The 25,281-nt window shown below is 43.0% G+C and overlaps 1 protein-coding gene across 1 annotated transcript in view; it reads left to right on the forward strand.

Moving 5' to 3' along the window:
* Positions 1-25,281, forward strand: part of TTC22 (tetratricopeptide repeat domain 22) — a 122,423-nt gene that overhangs the window by 41,124 nt on the left and 56,018 nt on the right. The window contains exon 2 of the mRNA XM_069232615.1: positions 19,732-19,787. Within this exon, the coding sequence (XP_069088716.1) occupies positions 19,732-19,787 (56 nt within the window). The remainder of the gene's footprint in view (positions 1-19,731; positions 19,788-25,281) is intronic.

The raw sequence follows: 25,281 nt of genomic DNA on the forward strand, positions 1-25,281 counted from the left end.
CAAGGTGGCGCAAACCTAGTTTACGCCACCTTGTAAATATGGCGCTATTGTAGTGGCCCGTTACCGTCACATTTGGCGCTAAGATGCTCAAGGGCCTTGTAAATCTGGCCCTACTTGTGTTACCCACTGAAGTAGCCTTCAGTCCTGTCATTGCAACTTTTGTGCACAGTTTTAAACTCCCATTTCGACCTGGCAAAATAAACCTTTTGGTAGGTCACAACCTTCCTTTTTAAAACATATAAATCCTACTTAGTGTACGTCCTAGACAGCCCATAGGGCAGGGTACAGTGTTTTTAGAAAGGTGGGCATATACTTTTAAGTTTTACATGTCCTGATAGTGAAAAACACTTAAATTCATTTTACACTACTGCACGACCTACCTCTGTCATAGGATAAGATTGGATTTCCTTATTACATATATTAAGTGATAACTTTTGATTGGGAGCACATAGGAATATCATGTTTGGTTTTTGAGAAATTGTAATTTAAAACCCTCTTTAATTGTAAGGTCCAATTTTAAGTCACGATTCTGAAAATGCCACTTTTGGAAAATGTGTATTTTCTTGCCCTAGTCTTCTGGTGCCTGCCTCAGGTTTCTGGGGTCACATGACTAAGTCCAGGACCGCCAGAGTCATGGTGGAGGTGGGACCGCATTCCGACCCTGGTGGAGCCGCCACGGTCCGACCACCAGCACTGCCAGGTTGCCGCCAGTTGACAGCCTGGCGGTGCTGGTGGTCTTAATCTGCCAGGGCAGCGCTGCTCCGGATTACGAGTCCCCTCTCCGCCGGCTTTTGCATGGCGGTCCCACCGCCATTCAAAGGCTGGTGGAGAAACGGTGCCGGGGGCCCCATAGGGGGCTCCATCACGTTTTTCACTGCCCGAATTACGGTGCACCTGACGCACCGCAATATTGCCGCTGGCTCAATTACGAGCCGGTGTCTGTGTTGTGGCCTGTTTTCCGCTGTGCCAGCGGTCAGAAACACTGCTTCTGCCCTTTGGCCCAGCGCAAAACTCATAATAGGACTAGCGGACAGAAAACCCGAGTGGTGGTTTTCCGTACGAAAGAGCTTGATGGGTAGCCTCCGTCGCTTGGCACACTCAAAATGAGGCCCTAAGTGTAGTTGGCAGTTGGATTTTGTGTATTCCTCCTAGACAGCCACACAACGGAGAATCTGGGTGTGGCAGGATGAGGCATCCTGACTTGACAAGAGTGGCAGAGCTGTCGCCTATCACGCTTAGACTTCAAAGACTCTGCCTCACATTACACTCAAAAGACTTCACACTAGCCTTTTCTGCCTGCAGACAGAGTGGGACTTGGACAGTGGGGCAGGAAATTCCAGTAATCTCTGTAGGGGGAAACCTCCAGAAGTTTCTTCCACTTCAAACTGGGCACCAGGTATGAAAAAGGGACCCTCAGACCCACTCCTCAGTACACTCCTAGACCTGTGGATACTACAGAAGAAGGACTGCCCTGCTGCCAGAGGACTAGCCTGTTCCTTGAGGCCTGCACTGCTATCTGAGAAGGAAGACTGGACCTGCACCCTTCACACTAGCTGAAGTGACATCAAGGGTCGCCCGACTGACCTCCTGTTCTGAGCAACAGGGACACAACAAGCTCCAGAAGCCTTCCTGCAACTGGACCTGTCTGAACCCTGCTGGCCTCTGCTGAAGGGAGTTCCTAATCCCAAGAGTTGAGAAATTCAGAATCTTCTGGCTTTTCATGACCAAGAGCGGGCCCATTCACCCCAAGATCTTGCCGACCACCAACTCGAAGCTCCAATAAACCTGATTGCACTACATCGACCGCCAGCAATGAACAGCAACATGAGATCTGCACTTCGTGCTACAGCATCAGCAGCCCATGGTGGTTGCCAACGTAAAGCTTCAGCAGTGACCGTCTGCGATGGGATCTTAGCGATACTGTTCATGCTACAGCAACAACCATCCGCAACACTTTCCCTGCTCCTCTTGGCCACTTCCACCACATACAGAACTCTTCAAGCTGGACTTCAAAAGGTAACTTTTTCAGCAGGACTAACAGGTCCCTGTATCTGACCTCTGTTCCATTGCGATCGGCCTGAGCATGTGACCTTCACCCGGTCTTGCATGTTAACCATGAGTGGAGCTTTGTGCTTCTAAGTGCTATACATATCCGAAATCTTTGTAATAGCATATCACTGGTTTTACTGATTGAATTTTTGTCATTTTGGTGTCAAATAATGTATAACATTTTACTCTATGTTTCTAGCTTGGTGTGGGTTTTTTCTTGTGTTGTGTTTTACACACTGCCTCTAAGCATGACTGCTTTTGTGCCAAGCTACAACAGGGTTAAGCACCGGGTATGTGAATGCCTTTTTGTGGTTCACCCTGACAAGGATTGTGGCTGTTGCCCAAGTAAGTTTTTACCTCCCTCAACCAACAACCCAGTTTCTCATAATACACTTTTGCACTAAGTCCACCACTCCTCATGGCCATCGACTGGTACTGCAACACCGTTCTATAGAAAATAATTAAGGTAGGACCTTGCTACAAAAGTAGTAAACTTATTCAAAAGTCTAAGGGCCAGATTTCGACTGTGAGTTTTGCGACTCGCAATTTGCGACTCATTTGTGAGACACAAATTGTGAGTCGCAAAACCAAATTTACAACTAACTCACACTGTTTGCGATTCCCAATGGGATTGCAAATGACCTACCTCATCAATATTCATGAGATAGGTTCCAATTTGCGACCCCATTAGGAATGGCTGCACTCACAGGAATGGTGGCCTGCTGGGCTCAGCAGACCATCATGTCTGTGACTGCATTTTAAAAAAGCAGTTTTTTTTTTAATGCAGTCCATTTTCCTTACAGGAAAACGGAATGCATTTCAAAGAGGAAAATGAAACTTTTCCATTTCATTTTTTCAGAGCAGGCAGTAGTGTGTAGTGGTCCGTTTGCATCTATTCACAAAGGGGAAGTGGTCCTGTGGGGACCCCTTCCAGTTTGCGAATGAGTTTCCACCAATTTGAAATTGGTGGTAACTGCGATTGTTTTGCGACTGCAGTTGCAGTCATAAACCAATCATACATCCCCCTGCAACTCGCTATTTGGAAGGAACAGCCCAATTCTGGGAATCGGGCCGTTTGCAACAAGAATAAAGCTACGTACATCTGGCCCTAAGTTACTACAAAAGTGCAGTTTGCAAAAAGCACTGTTTTGTAGCAATACTGTAGTACTACAAAACTTACCAAAAAGTGCAGTTTTTGAATTTGCTCCAAAATCTTCATTATACGCAGAGCAGTGTCCTCTGAACTGTAAATCATCTAGTGCTCCAGTGACGTACAAGTAATGCTTATCTACTCCTGCTGCCCACAGCGATGCACAGCATCCATTGTTATCTAGAGGGACATCACCCAAAAGCTTTTGTGAAACACATCAGCCAATACTCCCCTGTTGTTCTCCCCTTAAGTGTATCACTAGTGCTCAGTTGGTGCACATCACAGTAAGCTCACTAACGCACAGTAAGCCACACTAGGTGCTCAGCCACACCGAGGCACACTAAGCCTCCAGATTTTTTTCATTTTGTTCCCTGTGCTACACTGATGTTGATTCTTAGCCCTGTCTGATCTGAGTTATGCCTGACCATGTGCACGAATGCCTGCGTGATTGTGTGCATGGGTGCCTGCATGTCTGTAGGACTTTGTAAAAATGTGTGTCTGTAGGTGTGATTGTCTGCATGTTCTCGTACAAGAGCTGAACATTGGGTTTGTCAATGCCAGGGCTTTGAGTGGGATGACAAAAGTAAGAGTTTCCTACAGGCGCCTGACCTGTGTAATTGAGAGCGAGGTTTAAACACATAAACTACATTTCTGTTCCCCATGGTGTGCCGCCCAACCATACTTTGGCGCCTCTCTGAGCTTTCTGTTATTGTATCCTGATGTAGAACACAACTACTGACATTCACCTAACTCTAGCCAGAACTAGTTTTCGCGATGATCGTTAGCCTTTTAATATGACAGAGTAACGACGATTTTGTTGTAAATAGTTAATATTGCAAATGTTTCAGTTCTGAAATTGTGAGACTGAATTAAACCTTCCTGAGTCCTGTGCAAGGGGTAGTGGTTTTGAGTGTCTCAATCACTCCTGTCATGTAGGGTGACCAGACGTCCCGGATTTCTCCGGACAGTCCCGGTTTTTGGAGGACTGTCTCGGTGTCCCGACGCTTCTGTTAAATTTAAACAAATGTCCCCGTTTTTGTGACAAAGGTCAAATTATTACATAAATGTCTCGGTTTTTGTGACAAAGGTCAGATTATCTAGGGAAGCATAAGTTAAAGGTATGCTCTCCTTTAACAGACGCCTACAAAGTATGCAGTAATTAAGTAATTGATCTGTTACTGTCAGGCAACTCAGGTGGGTGGGGGCAGGTTGGGCGTTGAGAGGTCAAGCCATAGCTAATTTTATATGTATAGTCTTGTAAATGTGTGTGTGTGTGTGTGTGTGTATATGTGTGTGTGTGTGTGTGTGTGTGTGTGTATATATATATATATATATGTGTGTGTGTGTGTGTGTGTAAACACACACATATATAGGCACACATTCACAAAGCTACGCAAAAAAACGGGACAGGCCAGATATAAAAGTGAGTGTAAAGTCGTTAGTCCTTCTTTTATGTCGGACCTGTCCCGGTTTTTACTCCTCAAAATCTGGTCACCCTACTGTCATGCTCAACCTGTGCAAGACGTGCACCCCTTTTTCTCTCCAGATCTCCTCAACCTGCATATCTTAAACCTTATCTCATTACTATTCAGCACCCTCTTTTCACTCTCTCGTGAATGCACTTCATCGCATATCCTCCACTTTACCACCCCTGAAATACACAACGCACATGCTCACTTATACACACAGCATTTTATTTTATTTGCATCTTATAAATATTTTGACCACTGTTCCGTGCGCTCTGCAGAGAGGCCAAGGAGAGGATGGCCAGGTATTGTCAACACCTATATGGTCCTCTGACAGGCACTGTAAGAAACTCGCACTGAACTCTAAATTGTAAACCCGTTATAAAAACCGGAGGCGACTCATTTCAAAGTATGCAACATACAAGAGTATTATGATAATGAAAAAAATAAATAAATAAACAAGCTCCTATTAATACTTAACACTCTTAAGGAATGCAAAATTAAGTATTACTTTCACGTTTTTTAATTTCGACCAGTGTTTTTACCGGTATTGTTAAGGACAATGATATTAGGGCACGGTAGGGAATAATTTCAATGTCCGTTTTTGATTGCTAGCAAGTCTGAGTCCCGGATGGACCCGACCCACTTAAAGCCCGGGTCAACGCTTGGTTTTGGTTGACGTGTTTCTTTCACAGTCAGTGGGAGCCACAAACTTGAATCCCACCATTTCTCTCATACACACTAAGGTGTGTGGTGTCGTAGATCTGTGACGAAACAGACCACGTGACACCGGCCGCCATGACGAGGGTGAGTCCAACTCATTATGAGTTGGTGAGTCCCGGATGTTCTGAGGTGCGTTTTGTTATGATGTAAACAGGCTCTGGAATGTGCGGTGACGATGGTTCCAGAGGCGACAGTTGTGAGTAGCCTCTGGGACGATCGGACGCCGGGTTGTGTTGTTACGCATTAAACTTGAACAGGACCTTACAGTGTCTATTGGAATCGTCTTTACTCACCATATTTTGGCGACGAGTTACCTCTGTGTAGACACAACCTGGCTGTCCCTTTTTCTCCGGTAATACTGAAGGGTGCCGGTTGGCGCTCATTTGGAGCTGAGGCGGCCGTATTCACAGCGGGTCTGGATGTTTTTGACCCTGTCGTGGACCCAAGAAGTGTTCCGCTTTCACCATTCTCCTTCTTTGTATTTTATACGAAGGAGGAGAGTGACTCAACGGCGCGGGACTTCAGAATTTCACCCTCGCTGCAGATCAGGATTGTCAAGGGATCGATCTGCAGTGGGTGCGGCTTGTGGAGCGACTGACGACCAGCACAGGTACGCGCTACATGCTGCTTAATATTTTAGGAGATAAAAAGACCTCCCGCAGCTCCTTTAGAACGTGCGTGCACTCGAGCCCTCCTCCTGTGTCTGCTCGCGAGCATTCTGAAATCTTCATTGGAACACTAGACCGCTCACCGAGAGACATTATTAGGAATCGTGGAACACTTCCTGGTTGAGAGTGAATACTTCCGCTTTGGAACAGGAGGGAATATTTTATTATTATTGTTAACATTTCACTTTATTATCCTGGACTATACATTATCATGGCCACATTGGGAAACATTATTACACCACCATTTTTTTTACAACAGCCGGGGCAACCAGATATTTCTTGGGAAGACTGGATAGGTATCCTAGAGAACTATAATATAGCTTTGGATGGACAACACTTTTCTCCAGCTAGAAAGAAAGCTATTTTGCTGAGTGCTCTCGGGAATGAAGGCCAAAGAATTTTTAAGCACTTACCAACAGTCATAGGACCCAATGGTCAGCCAATGGATGATATTTACAAAGAAGCTGTGAAACGGTTAGAAAATAGGTTTGCGAAGGAGGTGAATTTAGTTATGGCCAGGTATACGTTTTACACACAACCGCAACATGAACACGAATCCATTGATGACTTTGTGGCTAGACTCAGGGAACTTTCCGTTAAGTGTCGATTTGGAAATATGACTGAGGAACTTATCTGAGATCAACTAATAGTTCAATGCAAGGACAGGAAAATACAAGAGAGACTTTGGGCAGCGAAGGATCCCTCACTTATGGAAGCTGTTGGGATGGCAAAAGTAATCGAAGACTCACAGTTGTTTATGAAAGAACTTAACAGACGTGATAAGAACAATGATATTTCTTCAGTTAGTGCTGTTCGTGATGACACTATTTCAAACGAAGTTTGTGTACTAAAGAAAAGAAGCAAGAAGGAATATGAGCAGTTTTCTAGGAACAAAGGGGACCAAGGAACACAATCTCAAAAGAGTCAAAAAGACTGCGCACGTTGTGGCAGTACCTTTCATGACTCAGACTCTGCAAATTGTTTTGCGAGTAATAACATTTGTAGGAGATGTGGGCGTAAGGGTCACTATGCAAGAGTTTGTAAAGAGTCCAGCAAAGGGGGTAAATATTCTACTGTGGGTGTGGTTGCGGATTTAGATTCAGAACATTGTGACAGAGTTCTGGTTGTACATGACAATACCAGTCCCAACTTCTTAAGTAAGAGCATCCAAGAACGTAGAGGTAGGTTGGCAAGACCATCTGCCGTTTTTACTGTGTGTGGGAATCAAGTGGAACTTATGGTTGACTCTGGGTCCATGTACACTATTATTCCGGAACACTTATTTAAGAGACTTTGGATGGGTGTTGAGCTTTTACCCAAGGATATCAATCCGGGAGGGTACCAGGGCGAGTTGATAAACATCCTGGGGTACATGGAAGGGGATATTCAATATGATAACCGGTCTGTTAAGGGAAAAGTCTATATCTCGACTGATGGTCCGGCAATTCTAGGGTGGATGCATCAATTTGACTTAAACATCATGATTCACCCTAGGGCTCCCAATCAAGTGTTGGTGGTGGTACATCCTACTTTAGATGATGTGCTCTTGGGTGCAAAGAATGTGTTTGATAAGAAGTTGGGATGTCTCAGAGGTTATGTTCATAGAGTGCGAGTGAAACCCGATGCTGTTCCCACTCAACATAGATTGAGGAGAGTGCCTTTGTCTGTTCGGGATGATTTGAAGTAAGTCTTTGTTGGGAGAAATGTTGAGAGAAGGTATTATTGAGTCTGTGGAAGCCTCAGAATGGATTTCCCCGGTAGTGATTACTCAGAAGGCGAATGGGAGTTTGAGATTCTGTGTTGATTTACGATCAGTGAATCAGAATATAGTGGTGGATATGTTTCCTCTTCCTAACATTAATGAGTTATTGACTCTGGTGAAGGACCAGAGGTACTTTTCCAAACTTGACCTTAGGAGTGCGTACCATCAGATCAGGCTGCACGAGGATTCTAAATCACTTACAGCCTTTATCACCACTGAAGGTACCTTTCAATTTAAACGTCTGCCATTTGGACTAGCCTCTGCCGCTAAAGTTTTTCAACGGGCAATGTCCAAGGTTTTGGAAGGCATTGGGGATGTGATCTACTTTCAAGATGACATCTTAGTCATGGGAAGGACAGTCAATGACCATAATACTACTTTGAGGTTGGTGTTAAAAAGATTGGAGGAATTTGGTCTTACATTAAATAAAGAGAAATGTGTATTTTTATTTGAACAAGTTGAATACTTGGGTTACACAGTTGCGATGTGGTCTGTGGAACATAAACATTCCTTGTTAGATGCTATAAATAAAGCTCCTGCTCCGAAGGATAGGGATCAATTGAGGTCCTTCTTGGGCCTCGTGGAATACTATGCCAAATTTGTGGAGAAGTTTGCAGAGAAGACAGAGAATTTGAAAAAATTACTACGTAAGGGCTATAAGTTTGAGTGGAAGGATGAGCAACAACTATGTTTTGAGAACATTAAGGAGGAGATATGTCATGCCGGAATTTTGACAGTGCATCACAGTGGATGCTAGTGCGTCTGGTTTGGGTGTAGTTCTTTCACAATATCATGGTGGTGAAGAAAAGACAGTGGCTTTTGCCTCTCGTACTCTGACACCAGCCGAGAAAAACGACTCCGTCATTGAACGTGAGGCTCTAGCAGCGGTGTGGGGTGTTGAGTATTTCCGAGTGTATTTATGGGGGTTGCCCTTTCTTTTACGGACAGATCACTAACCACTGGTAAAAATATTGTCTGCAGGAGGGGCAGGAAAAGGTTCAGCTAGATTGGCAAGATTAGCGGCCAGACTTCAGGAGTATAACTATACTGTTGAATTTTTGCAAGGTTGGAAGAACACTCGGCGGATTGCTTGTCAAGGCTATCATTGTATTGGGAGGAAGTTGACGGTCTTGGTGTGAGTGACGCTGATAAGGAGGACGCGGTTGCCACTGTTAGTGACGCAGTGGATAGTGAGATCGGTTCTTTCTTGATGGTGCAATGGAGAGATGCTATGGATGGGGATCTGATCATGAGAGATCTAGTTAGATTAATACAACATGGGAAGGTGAGAGAGAGTACCCTTCCATTATCAGTCAGACCTTATTTGAAAGTACTTGATGAGTTGTCAGTTTGTATTAATGTTGTGATTATGAGGGGGGATTGTTTTGTACCCCCGGTAGCTTTGAGGTTTCGGATTTCCCAGCTGGCTAATGAAGGACATCTGGGGCAAGGCATGACAACCAGAAGGGTGAGGGAAAGCTTCTGGTGGCCAGGTATGAATAATCAAATCAAAGACTGGGTACAGAATTGTGCATTGTGCAAAGTGAGTGAGAAAAGGTTGGTTCTTGAGAAGAGTGTGGGTGGGCATTTGGAGGATCCGGGGAAGCCTTGGCACACAGTTTGTCTGGATTTTGTTGGACCGTTGAATGAATTGTCATCTGATATGAGATTTGCCATGGTGGTGGTGGATGTGCCCTCCAAACGGTTGATATTAGAGTTTTTGAGAGATATTACTACAAGAAGCACCATTACGGTTTAAAAAAAATATTTTCAAAAAAGGAGCACCGGAAGTACCTATCACTGACAATGGAACGCAGCTTACATCACACGAGATGGTGAGGTTTTTACAGGTTTGGGGAGTTAGACATTCTTGCACTTCATTATATAACCTGAGGGGGGATGGCATAGCCGAGAGAGCAGTTAAGCTTCTGAAGGGTGCCATTCAACTCGCCATAGCTAACCGTTATGACATCAAAGAAGTCATTTCTGATAGGGTGTGGGCGTACTGTACAACAACACATAGTGTCACAAATAAAATTCCTTTTGTGTCCATGCGGGGGAGGCTACCGGGTACCAAATTAATCCCAGCTTGGCTAAAAAGTACCTTGGATGTTCAGCCAGGAGTTCGCAGACACAACAGCGTTCAATCTTTTGATGAAGACACAGCACATTCCAAGTTGCGAGTGGAAGTGAGAGATTGGGTCAAAGTACAATCTGGGAGGATCCAAGGAGGTTTGACTAAATTCAAGGGTCCTTTTAGGGTTCAGCGGGTTGGTACATTCTTTGTTGTTTTGGAAAATGGAGAAAGATGGAATTTTCGAAATGTAGCCTTGTATCAAAAAGGGGGCAAGTCAGAGGAATGCATAGAGTATTATTCTTCAGGGCTGATCTTTATGAATGATGATGAGGTGATTAGTGGATTTGGGAGATCACATGGAGGACATGTAGTCCAGAGTGGTGCGAATGAGAATAGTTCTATTTCAGGAAATGCTAAGGGTTTGGGTTCAGAAGATCGTGCTGTAGCAGAAAAAAGATTTAGAAGATCACCTTCTTACTTAAGTGATTATGTCAGGTAGACCATATATGCTTTATATGTTTTATTTACAATGTTCTCTTACATTACTTACGTGTTTTTTCAAATTATTTTATGTTTTAGTTAATACTTACTGTTTTAATTTCATTATTAGTAGTTTTATTTGGTAGTTATTTTTTTGTTGAATGGGAGAGGATGTGTTATGATCTAAACTGGCTCCGGAATGTGCAGTGACGATGGTTTCAGAGGCGACAGTTGTGGGTAGCCTCTGGGACGGTCGGATGCCGGGTTGTGTTGTTACGCATTAAACTTAAACAGGACCTTACAGTGTCTATTGGAATCGTCTTTACTCACCACCTCTGCCCGGAGGTGTAATGGTTTGCTCTCAGGTTAGAGAGCCAGAGTATAAATAAGCAGGGGCGTGGTCTGATGGGGCAGTGGCAGGCGCGTGTGTGCCGATCGGCGGAGCCCCAACGAAAGTGCATGGACTGACGGTGCCCCTGACGACCATGTGGGCCCATAAATCCTCGATCCTGTGTCAGTCTGTTTGTTTATTTAATTACCGCCGTATTACCTGTACTGCGATTAGGCAGTACATTACAAGGTGGTCACAGAACTGGGGTCACCATGTAACAGTGGCAAAGCGAATTATGAACCCAGACCTTAAGGAGAGAGTACAAATAGACGTTCTTTACAAGCAGTGAGAATTCCAGCCCTGTATTAATTAAAGGAGTGAGTTTTCTTGAGATCAGAAATTGTTTGCGTTAGTTTAATGTCGGAACATTTGTCAGCCATGCGTGAATATAGGGAGCTGTAGATCTCGCTAGGCAGACACAAATGCGTTTGGCCACTTCAGAACATAAGTAAATTTGTTTATCCTTGTATGCACCTTAATTAAGTAGCCGGCGCAAACGTAACTTGCTATTGCTCAGTTACGCTGTGCAAGCACTTGCCATCCATAGCAAGCTTCATAGCACTCTTGAGGGAGTCTCCATTAAGCCATTAAGCCTTAAGTCTCCATTAACTTGTAAAAAAAAAGTGCTTAATTTGTGCCAGTTAGCTGGTGCTCAGCATCCGCATTTAATTCTTAACAACCTCACTTTTTACGACATCTCAGGAGATGGCCTATTTGTAGCAGACCACATTAGTTTAGCAATTCAATATACACTGATAAATAATAATAGTGTGTCCAGGCCACTGGTAATAGCATTTGGCAGCACTGGCGGGGGCAGTGGGGAGTGGAGGCAGCAGTCTCTTTATAAGCGCTACCTTGGGCCCTGGCACTTACAGGTTTACGGATTAAGCCCTGTCTGTCTGTGAAGATGCGGAAGTGACAGGCTCCGCTCACTACATTCTTTGTGGGAGGGGGGAGGGGCGCGAGGTGTCATCGTTTTGCATTGCGCCAGTGCTTCCCGGCAAGGTAGCTGACAGGAACAAGCCCTGGCTGCTGACAGTGAATTTGAAACGCACCAATGCTAATTCGGCCATCCATTTTAGCAAACCTTAAATATATATTCTTAGAATGTGAATGGATTCATGTTTTTCATTTTTTTTTTTTAAATACATGTTTTTGTGATTCCACGGATCCCTCCAATGAGTTGTTTACATCAAGTTATGATACATTGTATTTATTTTGCTTGGTATATATGTACAGCGCGGTTCCCACCCTGACGACGGGCAGGGAAGTGATGTTCACAGCAAAGGGATGACTCACACTTGTCCAGATTTACTCTGTGCAAGTGCTCGCGATGTATGGCAGTACAGTGTGCACCACAAATGTCAGAAAGCATCAACTTTCACATGCAAACACTATTTTGTAATAGCTTCGCTCCGTGGAAAGTACTTCTACCTGCAATCTATGCAAAGGGAATTTAGCGTGGTGAGAACAGTGCAATCGCCCATATGTTTTCTCTTATAGGCAGATCTGCTAAAACGATGTGGCCTGGCTTTACGTGCAATCCTAATGCCAAAGGAAACCAGGTGCAATCGTAGGGCAGCAGAACATATAACATGTAGAATTGGCAAAAAGCAGATTTCATGCAGTTAACACTTGCGAGGTTGGCCTTGTGTCGAAGTTTGTACCAGGAGATGTACTCAAGTACATATCTCACACAAGACACACTCTGTGGCCTTTGCACCATAACACAACACAGAGAGTTACGCAAAATGACTTTCTTGTATGGTCAATGACATAATTGGTGGACAACTCTTCCTAAATTCAGAACTACACTTTTCTCATTCACACAACAAACACAGCGCTTCTAATTTGTAGTGATTCAAAAAATGACCTGTCAAATAGGTATTCATTGGGCCAACTGCAACCCCATGTGAGCGGCGGCGAATGGCAGAGAGAGGCCTGGAAGAGACAGCAGACAACCATGCTTGCATGGCCCTTTTCATGCCCCTCCTGTTTGTAATTCGCAATGGGTGAAAACCCTGGTATGAGTTTGGAAGTCTTTTCTTGGTCGATTGCAAAAAAAATTGTCAGGCGCAAACCATGCGATTTTGAAAATGGCAAGGTTTGTGACCACCACATTATAGCATTTACTGGGTCCTTAGCGCAGGACCTCCCTGCTACCTATTTATGATACATTCAAAGGTGAACTTAGCAAGGTTGAGAGGGCTTTCCCTTCAAAATGTCAAGTTGTGTCTGTATGGATAACTGCAACGCTAAACCACTGTAGGGCGAGTTCAGAGCACTGGCTGTGTCCCAAGGCCTCCCCGGCTACCAACCAGTGCAGCGGAGTTAAGTCATCAATGCCAAGCACCTTGGGAGAGGTGTTCTGTGTTTGTGCTAGTATACTAAAACAGAACACCACACACTATTTCTTTTTAAAATAACAAAAGAGACGAAAGAGTAAACACACAGAATAAATTGCTTCTCACCTTTGCTTGTGAAAGGGTAGAACATGTGTACTGTACGCCCCAAGGGCACTGATTAGTGTATATTTAGATATTGTTTGCCTGGCAAGATTCGAGTACTTTTTGGAACTGAATCACATCACAATCTGAAGGTATTTAAACACACATAGTTTGCTAGCTTACTCTATAAAACACACATTTAAATATTCCCTGTTAATTTCGAAGTACCAATTGCAGACCCACTGTGTCTGTGCAGCATATCTTGCCTGTTGCTTGGGAATGCCCCGGAGAATGGGACCAAAGTCATGCTTTTTGTAACCCCGCCATTCAGCAAACTCAACTATCCGACTCCCGTCCCAAGCCTGCCCAGGTTTGTGATTACTGGAGTCATTTTCAGTGCGGGATCCTGATATCAGTGTAGAACAACAATTATATTGCCCAGTGACTGTGGGCCGCATTCACAAAACCTTAAAAAAATTCTCTAAGTCTTATGTTTGGAGTAGATTTCCAGATTTTATGGATTCACAACAATCCTAGGGAATAAAACGAAAAGTCCAAGTTGATTGTAGATTTGCAGGAGAACGCCTCCCACTCCTCCTCTTCCTGTATCATCATAAAAAAAGAAAAAATACAAATGCGCATTGGCACGTTTATCCATGTTGCCTATTTTATGCACAGGGAATATGTTTCCAGTTGTGAGAAACCCCTTGCCCCACAGCCAATTGACATTAGCATGAGTGTCTTTCTTTTACTTACTCTGGAAACCCCCATTACTCCAGATATTGAGCATGGCATTGCTTCCACTGTGTCAGTGGCCATTCATAATATTAGCTAACACCTGCAAACTTAAAGATTTGATACGCGGTATTTTCCTACCCAGCAGCAGTCAAAGGGGCCAATTTCCTTGCTTTCACCATGGCCAGTGGCAGCCTTACTCCTACTGGTTCGGGTTTACACACTGTGCTCCCCTAACTGAGCATTTGCACCAAAACCACTGCAGAATGTAATCTATAGTTGGTGCAAAGGGCCAATCAAAACAACTGCCATTTTGACCAGCGTGAGATGCACAAACGCGAGTAACATGGAAATAACCTTATTTAATTAAAACAGTAACTCTGGAGTTTTACTATGAATAACTTTTTCTCGAATTGCCCATCAAAGCTTTTAAAGACAATCCCAGTATTGACTTAAAATGCTATATTTTTAACATAACGCAACAAGTGGCATCCTTGTTAATACGTTATGTTCTGTATTTACATCAGGCGGTGATCTACAAATGTATGAATATGTTGAGGAGAGGGAGTGGCAAAACAAAATGTTAGGAAATCGCAAATTGCGAGTTGCAAAACAAAATGTATATCAGTGTTAAGCACACTGTTTGCGATTCCCAATGGGGTCGCAAATGACCTACCTCATCAATATTCATGAGGTAGGTCGCACTTTGCGACCCCATTGTGAATGGGCAGCACTCACAGGGATGGTGGCCCGCTGGGGACAGCTGTGACTGTGACTGCTTTTCAATAAAGCAGTTTTTTTTAATAAAGCCTATTTTCCTTAAAGGAAAATGGGATGCATTTAAAAAAGAAAAATGAAAAGTTTTCTTTTCATTTTTTCAGAGTAGGCAGTGGTATCTGGGACCACTGCCTACTCTGAAAAAGTATTTTTGCATGCATTCACATAGGGGAAGGGGTCCTATTGGGATCCCGTTCCATTTGCGAATGACTTACCATCAGTTTGAAATTGGTGGTAATCTTTTAATGTTTTGCGACCTTATTTTGGTCGCAAAACATTCGTACATACTTTTCGGATTCGGTATTAGGAAGGGACGCCCTGAACACGCCCCTTCCTAATACCGAACCCAAATTGCCCAGTTACAGAATCGTAATGTGGGCTTTGTACATCTCAAAAAGCATTTTTATAGTCGCAAACAGGCCGATTCTGCAAATCGTCCTGTTTGCAATCAGAAAAATGCTTTGTACATGTGGCCCTTCGAGTAAAAATGTTTTAGAAATACACACTTTACAAATTAATACTGCACACAAATCATCTCTTTGCAGAGCGTTAACTTTTATGAAAAAGAAAGCTTTGCGGTGACATCGAAGAAAAAAGGTCTTGGAAAAAAGAAAGAAAACTTTTAAAGAGAAAATTGATTGTGGGAAAGGAGCCCTAGAGGTGTGCGAAGTTTTTATTATGCCTTTACAGGTTTGCATAGTGCCCAGCTATTGGCCTTCACATAGTTCAACAAGTTTCCTGATTTCTCTTTCCTTAAGCTCAAGAATAGTTGCCCCTTCCACATGTGAACTCATACAGGCAATAAACTCTGACTGAACCAACAAAATAACTTCTGTGATAGTCTTTTGTTCTCAAAATATGTTGATGGAAGACTGAAGAGTAGCATTTATATGCAAGTCCCTTTTCCTCACAAGCAGCTGGATTAGGAGACACTACATTTCTGGGGGTCAGGGATACCCTTTGGGACGTTGAATGAGCCCTGTTCAAGGTGGCCATGGTCTGCGAGACTCAAGGCCTCATTTAGAGTTTGGTGGATGAGTTACTCTGTCACAAATGTGACGGATATCTCGTCTGCCATCTTACAATGTAAATAGGACATAATGGGATTGCAATAAGGCTGATGGTATATCTGACACGTTTGTGAAGGACTAACCCCATCCACCAAATTCTAAACGGCCCTTGGTCTCCGATAAACACGTATGATTGCATAGTTTATCCTGAACATCCTCCACCACAGCCACATCTCCGGTCACCTGAGCTACCTTCACTGGCTTCCAATCAACAAAAGAATCACCTTCAAGCTCCTCATGCATGCCTACAAGGCCTCCATATCTTCAGCCTTCATACCGAACCACTGCCTCTCCTTCTACACACCCACCAGGCATTTCCGTTCTGCCCACCTGGCCCTGGCTACTATCGCAAGGATCCGCAAGACCTTGGCCAGGGGAAAATCCTTCTCCCACCTAACTGCACAGACCTGGAAGGAACTCTCTACCTCTACATCTCAGGCAATCGCCCTCACTGCCTCAACTCAGGAAGGACCTTAAGACCTGGATGTTCGACGGAACTACACTAGCCCCCAGCGCCTTGAGACCCTAACCGGTGATTAGCCACGCTCTACACGTAAAGTAATGATAAAGAAAACACATTGGTAATGCATAACCCTATTGATTCTCACATCTCACACCGCCACCACTGCAACTGCCTTAAAATCTGCAACGCCTTCGGTCTTCAAGTTTGGGCTTTGCACTCAAAGGACATGGGACATTCTAAGTTGGGCAATCATTTCAGCTTCTCTCTCTTGTGACAGTATCTGTCCTCTTGCTGCCACTTGATGGAGCGACGATTTCTGAATCTCAGTCTTCAAGTGTAATCATTAAATAACCCTCTCACTGGTTGTATTGACCTTTGATGGTCATCAAAGAAAAAGAAGGAGCAATCATCTGGAAGAAGCTGGGTTATGGTTGCAGACCCCACCCGCCCACCTCCACTTTTTGCCTGGATTTTGCTGCAACTTTGACTGAAGTGCACTGGGTTCCTGCTATCCAGGTCCCCAGTGTCCATGTTCCTTCCCCAAAACAAGACACCAGGCCCTTTAGCACCTCTGTAACTCCCTGGTAAATGGTATCCCTGGTAGATAGGGCAAAGGTACTGAAGAGTGTCCCCAAGAGCTGCAGAACGATTTGTGCCACTGTAAGGGACCCAGCACCAGCCCAAACCAAGGGAACATTTGCTTTTTTAAATATGTTGGATTTAACGCCAGTGGGCAACCCAGGGCTTTAAGTGGGCTAGGTCATGCCGGGAATTATATTCAACAGTTATTTTAAAAACTTATTTGAAACGGGTCAATCACTCTCTATGTTAATTCCTTTAAGTTTACTGACAAAAACACCAATTAATTTTTCGATAATGACTGAAAAAGCCCTAAAGGTATTCCAGGTCAGCTGTACAATCCCTATTTATATTTCACATTTTACTTCGTCTTGCGTTCCCTAAAAGTTTTGCTTTTCCTTTAGTTTTTTTTTTCATGCAACATATGACTCTTAGATAGTGCATACTTTGAAATTAGTCACCTAAAGGTGAATAAGTAACTTAATGTTGTGGGTGGGTGTTTGCCAGGGCGTGAATGAGAGTTCTGATGCATAGTCAGAGGCACAATGAGTTTCTCTCTGTGCCTGTCCTTGGATCATAAATGAGTGCAGACTTTGTGCACATTCAGTCCTTAGCCTCCCTGCTGATCGCACAGACCGGTGGTCACATATGTACCAATTGTAAATGTGGGAAAGTTTGAAATATGCAGATGGGGGGTTTCAGAAAGATATGAGGAGAGAAAGGGTGGAAGTGATTAACAGAGTGAGAGCCCGCAGATGAAAGTGATGCGTAGGGGAGAACAGGAGTGAGTAAGACACTAGGAATATCATTAACCCTTCTAGATGCCTTACTAATGTGTAATTTACAATCTCATATTTTATTATTATTATTATTTTGATAGTGTTTCCCCACGCTAAATAATTCAAGGTATAGCAATGTGAAACTGATGGCACACACTTCTCATAAAAGACAGGACTTTCACAGCTTTCGAAAAGCCGAGAACAATCGGCACGATCTCAAAGAGGTAGGCCCAGTGTTCCACAGCTTAGGACCCAGGTAGAAGGACCGGCCCCCTTCACGGGTTCTCCTAACTCTGGGGCCTGTGGAAAGATCTGTATTGCAGGAGCGCAGAGCTAGGTTCAGTTTGTAGGGCAACACCAAAGATCTTAGGTATTGGGGACCTAAATTTGTGCATATAGCACATGGACCCTCTTCTCTACTGGAAGCCAGTGGAGATCTTGAAGAAGCCTAGCAGTAGACGAAGACTTGGGACAGGCAAGTAGTCTTGCTGCTGCGTTCTGAACTATCGGGAGCTGCTTCAGTGAGGCCTTATGGGTCTGTAAGTAGAGGATATTACCATAATCCACCCTAGAGATAAACAGCGCTTGGATCCCTTTTTAGAACTGATTATTCACAAAAAACATTGTTTTTCATTTAACTGATATTGATATCAAGCAATGGCAATACGAATAGGTCCAGTTTGTTTCAAAATGTCCAAACCAATGGGAGATTCGCTTTTTACAGACGTTGGATTTATAACGCCTTTGAGCAATGGCCCGCAACCTTTTAAAACGGTTTTCAATGCACCTGTGTGATGTACCCATACGTCATAAAAACAAACCAGTGCTTTTTAGAGGCAGACTGGGGCCACATTTTCCAATTTCCCTCTGAAGAACAAAGCAGAGCATCCGGTGTGTTCTCGTTGAGAACAAATCCATTTTAGCTATTTTGCTGGGCGTGTGCGAGTATTGGAGAATGGAACTGCAGCCCAATTTATAAAGGATTTTCTCCCAAAGGTAACAATGCCTGAAATGGATTATGACTCGGCATAAAAGCATATGTGACACCTATACAAATATATAATTGTAGGTATACCGTACAGTTTTTAACGAAAATGAATCTGATCTGTAGATAAACGTTTTAAACCTTTTTTCCCAGAAAAACTAGTACAGCAAACCTATTTTGCACTATCTTTGCTGCAGTAATGAACTGATTTTGCCTAAAACGTAGTCCCACTTTTGGAAGTTTGCTTTTTCTGTTTCTTATTTTGTAAACTCAGCAAAAATAGTGTGAATTGGGTTTTCTCTCTGTTTCGCCCTGCCGCTAGTGCCATTTGTTCCATCCTCCATTATACATACAGAAGTTGTAAAAATGGTGCAAATGGATTTAATTCTTTTCAGGGCAAAGTACATTGTTAAAAGCTAACGAAAGGGAACAAAGCGGGGTGGGGGGCACAATAAAATAAAAAACAATAAAAGGATATCTAACATAACTGGAATAAACAGAAAAACATGAACACACAAATGTTAGTTACTCATCATTATACTCAGCTCATGGTGACGTCCTTGCGTCACTGAATGCCTGTTTCTTGATATTTTAAACCACGGTGCTGCCTAGGCGTCCCGGATGTACGGTACATGGGCACAGTGCTTAGTTGTGAGGGGGTGACTATAAAAGTCCATGCTGCATCTCTGGTTAGATTCATCGGTAATCCACTGAAGAGAACGTCAGGCCAGGCTTCAGCGCAAACTATTGTTTCACTGCTGCTGACCGACCTTCCCTTTTGGAGTTTAGTTTTCGCGACAGTGCCCCAAGGGAGAATATTCTGCTTCGCGGTGCCATACTGGTGTACGACGACACTACATACTGTTTGTTTGGGGAATAACAAAAATGTTTCACACATAAACATACGGAGGTTCTTTGCCAAATCCTTTTTACTGGTGTGCTCGTGGGTAGAAAAAGTGCATTGACAAAAGCCACAGGTTGCTAAATGTTAGTGTACTTGAATCAGGGCAAATATGGCATACATTTTAGGATCTAAGTACAGTATTGTTTAGATTTAGGGCTATATTATATACTTCTATATATAACATATACTTAGATTTTTGTAACAAATGCCCATTTCCACATTTCAGATTCCTGTGGAAGAAAAAAGAAGCTGGTATTTCACTATGGTGACAATGTACATCAGGTAAGGTTCTCATCTCATTCTCTTTCATGGGTTCTTATTAGATTATTTTCCTACAGATATAAACAAAGAACTTACATCACTGCAAATAGTGTTTTCAAGGACCATAATCTCAGAGCTTCAAGCATACATAAAATCAGCTAGAGAGGGGAGATGGAAGTTACTGCTAGAGGCATTTCTGTGTACAGATGACGTAGGCATTCATCTATGGCACATTCTTTTGGGGTGTCACGCATGTGCCCATTCAACAGATGCAAGCAAATAATGCAGCTTGGAAAGACGCTGGCCATTGCCTGCCGATGATAAAGCATTTCTGAACGTAATGGACATATATAAGAGAAACTATTGTAATTCTGTCAGAGATGGGATAATGTGTTTGAGAAGAAAGACAGTATGCATGGCACTCCTTCGTAGGGACTGATTGGAGTGGTAGATGTTGGTGACCAAGGCGTTGAACCCATCCAGGTATGAAAAGACCAAGACTTGTATTGTTACTTTGAAGAATTCTTACTATGAAGAATGCTTCAGTAAGGTGAAATTATATTTTGCTTAGGAATGAAAGCTTATGCCATGCTGTCTAGGGTTTCCTGTATCAATGTAAACGCTAAAGGAAAACTTGTCAGTGAAGATTCCAGGTGGCTTTGCTTTTTCAAGGAGTTGTGGCTATTTCATCCAAGTTCATGTTGGAGAGTCGGTCTTTGATCTGGGCTTGTATTGTGCTGTTAGCAAGGCAATGAGATCAGGATTTGTGGTGATCACGTTTCGATAGGCTGTTTAGCATTGGAGGTCGATGCAAGCAAGGTAATCTTTGCGTTGGCTTATGTTGTTGCCTGTAACTGAGCGTTGTCAGCATACTGGACATTCTTTATTTCATGGTTGGCCAGAAATCCTCTGAGAGGCTCAAGGCAGAGGTTGAGAATAATGAGAGCGGATAGATTCTTGTAAGACTTCGCATGTCACTGGTACCTGCCTGAGCTAGAGTCGTCGATCTGGACAACTAGATGCCTTTTCTAGACTAGGTTTACACTAGTTCACCTTAGTTACATTTGGAGATTAACAAGCCTAAAGTTGTAAAACTGTTCTTCCCATTTACATTCATGCTTTGTTTTTTCTATTTCTTTGATAAATTTACTACCTACGATGCTGGACATTTATAAACCTTAAAATGATTCCTCCCTCATGAGACTGCATATAGCTTAATAGGCACTCCCTTTTAAGAGAAATACGCACAACTCTGTTTTGATTTTTGGTGAACTAACACTGTGTGACCATGTTGATGTGGGTATGTTGCTAGAATGCAGTGCACTATATCAAGGAGCTTCATTGAGGCAACCAACCCAACTCTTTCATTTTGTTGTTGTTTGATATCTGTTTTGGTTTGGCGGTCTGGGGACCGCCAAACCAGCGGTGGCATTCGGACTGCCACACTCCTGGCGGTCTGACTGCCATATTACAACCCTGGCAGTCAGAGCACCTCCATCGCCAGGATCATGGATCCCGGGGGAGGGTGGGGGGAGGCGGCAGCAGTCCAGGTAGTGGTCAGCTTTGGCAGCGCTGAGTTTAGGGCCGCCGTGATGATCACAAGTCCTCTTTCTGCCAACCTTTTCATGGCGGAGTCAGAGAGTGCGCATAGGCATGGGCAGTGCTTCCCCTCCCCCCCATGGCCCTAGCACTGACTTTCTGACAGCCTTTTCACAGTGGGGTCCCAGCCATGAAAAGGCTGGCAGAAAGTGAGATTGTAATCAGCCGGCTGGTTACACCTCCGACCACCGTCACCCCGTCAGGAACAGTGTTCCTGGCGGGAATGGCGGTCTCCTAGCAAGTTCGCCTGCCAGGGTTGTAATATGGCGGTCAGACCGCCACAGCTGTGGTGGTCCGACCGCCAGTGTTGTAATAAGGCCCAAAGTATAGATTATACACTGTATTCTATAACTTTTGACTTGTATCTGCAACAAACTCCATTCAAATCCTTATTCTTATATTTAATGCCGATCTGATCTAATGGTGAAGTCAGATTTGTATTACCTTTATTGGAATTAGAACTTTTAAAAAGTAACCTTTACCAGCATAAAGCTGCTGTAGTCTAATTTGCATTAGATCTCCGACAACTGCTCAGCTCCTACTTAACTGCAAGAATGTGACAAAGAGGTCTGACAACTGCTACTAGAGCAGGCACAATGACCTAGGTATGGGGAGGCGTTTCCTTCCCTTTACAGGAAGACCTGTTAGGGTGGACCCAGGAATCTCAAATAACTTCAAGGGGGCCTGCTCTGTCAGATCCAAATGTTAGATGACACCTGAAAAAGACCAGACTTTGGGACTGATTTAGATATTGGCACAACGTCACAACGTGACGGATATCCTCTCTGCCAAAATCTAAATGCCATAGGATATAATGGGATTTAGATTTCAGCAGACAGGATGCCCGTCACTTTTATGTCGGAGTTACTCGCCTGCCAATATCTAAGTAAGTCCCTTTGTCTACAAAGTCAGGCTGGGGCCAAACCCAAGTAGGAGGAAAGCTACCCCTAGAGACGGTTTTGAGTGACCACAGGGACATGGACTGCTTATAACCTTGTCCTCATCTCTGGGTGAACACACAGGCTCTGCACAAAGGGTTGCTAACGTGTCCCTTTATGATAATTTATTACACATCAGAACTCGTGTTAGGCCAATTAATATTTTGACCCAGTTGAGAGACACCTTAGGACGAGATAGCTAATCAATATGTCAATCAATACATCAATAATGTCATCAATATTTATCACAACAATACATTTCACTTTAGTCAAAGTCATTAATAAATTCAAAACACTACCATGACCTTGCAGTCATGAATAACCACACCAGTTTAGTAGAATTTTATGAGTTTTATTCCCTATTGTTTACAATTCTAAAAGCAGATGCGTCAATCTCAAAACCAAGAAACATAATAGCATAGTCACGATATGGCAACTCTGATAAGATTTCATTAAGGCGAGAATTACAAACATCAGAACATAACACGGCGTGAACATAGATCAATTTAGCAGAGTGTCAATAACGCGTCAGTTCAACAAAGCATAGTTTTGGTTGTTTGTTTATTTGCGTCAGTTTAGTGAACACCTGTCCTAACCACTAATTAGCATTGGCATGTTGGGCTTCATGCAAAACGATTAGAACACCAATTTGGAAAACATCTAACTATGGTCTCTGTCAAAAGCAAGCAGTTGGTACCTAGAAAGGAAAAGCAAACAGACAAATCACAAATGCATTGTCATAATTACCCTCCAAAGTTTAGGTCAGCGCACAGGTTCAGGCTTCGTCTTCAGGACATCAGTCAAATCGACATCAGTCAGAACTCAGCTCCTGGGTAGAATGGGGCCACTTCCCTCATAAGGAGGTAAAGTGTAAAATGGGCAAATCTAAGGGCGAGGATGGTTGTAAGCGAACCAATAAGTCACCAAACAGAGTGACAAAGTTTCTGGATAAAATCAATAGCATTCCCTACCTAATTCCAAATGGCTCCCCGTGTCATGGTTTTTATCCCTTTTTCGTTGTACATTCTCCTAATATTTGATTGGTCCGTGTTTATACCCCACTATCTTTAACCTATCAGAAAATACATTAGGTCATTAATCTTTCACCCCATATTATTTTACAAGTCTCTCATTGGTTCTCCTGTTCGATGTCTTCAGAGGTGGCACGTCCGGTATGATTTCATCTTTCTGTAATTCTTTGCACATCTTTTGGTCAGTAGCTCCATTGTCTTCACTGGTTTGAATGACCTTGTACATTACATTAATCTACACTGTTGCATTTTGTTTAATATCACCCTACAAGCAATGAGGAATGCATTAGAACGGATCTAGCATGGTTACATTCGGCTTCTAGTTTGAAGAAAACAAGAGGTCATGTCCTTTTGCGAGTCAGCACACTGTAAGATAGGAAAAATACATTTAATATGAGAGCAAAGCAGCTAAGCTTCGGCTCATGCTAACTTAAGGCCTACAAAGATTTCAGCACAAATTCAATAGCGTAATCATTAATAATTAGTATAAAACTTATTCAGTATAACGTTTATAAACATTTTAGTCATCATTATTAGTCCACGTATACATTGACGGCCACTCCCCATGGTCACATTTCAAGTGCGCGTTTAAGCAAAAGTTACTATTACAGTTTCTATGCGGCATTATCACATATTAATTCATAAACATTTCATGTTAATATAGATTATATAAGCTACGCTCTCTCAGTCCCTCCTCTGATGACGTTCGTCATCACACAAACCTTTCCCTTTGACCTTTCACTTTTAATTTTTCACCTTGCGCATAATGCGCATTTCATCATCTTTTCCTTTGTGTGAACTTTACCCAAATTTTATTAAACATTTTCTCCCTGTCACTTACTTCATTCTTCTTATTCCTCTTTGTCCAATTTCTTTTAATTTTGTCATTAATTTTACATGCTCCCCATAAACCTAATAAAGAGGCCAGAACAATTAATAGACCCCCTCGTATTTTTTCAAGAACCCCATTCCAAATGTTGCTAAACCAGCTCCCTACTGTGGCCATTCCTTTCCCCACTTTCTCCCACACTCCGGGTTCCTTCAAATCCTTCAAATCTGCACTTTCTATAGTTAGGTTAGTAAGCATACCTCTAATCTTTTTACTATTATCTGGTATATATGAGCAACAATGACGCTCGTTGAGCATCTTGCAGACTCCGCCGCTCTTTGCTAAAAGAATGTCTAAAGCAAGCCGATTTTCAAGAGTCATAACTCTTTCCACAGCAAGTTCAGTATCCATCAGAAGTATAGCCCCCGTAAAGTTTGTCAGCACGTTATCCACAATAGTAGACAACTTTCGAATCTTTATGGAGTTTAGAATAACCCCTACTGAAGGAATTATGGCTCTAAATATGTCACCAACGACAGCAGCCGCTGTCTCTCGTTTTTGTCTAGCATGTTGTAATTCAGACGTTTTAGGTATTTGCTTTAAATCATCAATCTGGTAAATCTTTGGGAAAACTATCCCCAAATAACATGTCCCATACCATCCCTTAGGGAGACGGTAATAAGCATTATGTCCACAGATATAATAGATCCCAGGGATCGCTGGATCCTGTCCATTTAACATGAATGTCCACTTACTCTGAAACAAAAACACATGCCTGCATTCACTCGTTCCCACAAATAAAGTGTCATGTTCAGATTTCGGCCTATATATACACAAAGCCTTCCTACATGTAATGCATCTATAGCTAATTTGTCTTGCGTCTTTATTGCAGTGTAAGCATAATCATTTGCATATGTGCATTTCTCTAGCCCCTTTTCTAATCTCTCTTTCAAAGCTTTGCGTCTATAATCAGTGCGATCTAAGAAGCTTTTCTCTACAGGTGTTAATAAGCAAGTCAGATTATTGCAGTGTGCATAAGCTGTCCCAAATGTAAGTGTTGGTTCAAAGAAACCTCTAACTAATTTTATACTATGCTCTTTAGCTAACTTGTTCAGAAA

This window comes from Pleurodeles waltl, chromosome 4_2 (assembly GCF_031143425.1).
Source record: "Pleurodeles waltl isolate 20211129_DDA chromosome 4_2, aPleWal1.hap1.20221129, whole genome shotgun sequence".
Taxonomy (NCBI): domain Eukaryota; kingdom Metazoa; phylum Chordata; class Amphibia; order Caudata; family Salamandridae; genus Pleurodeles; species Pleurodeles waltl.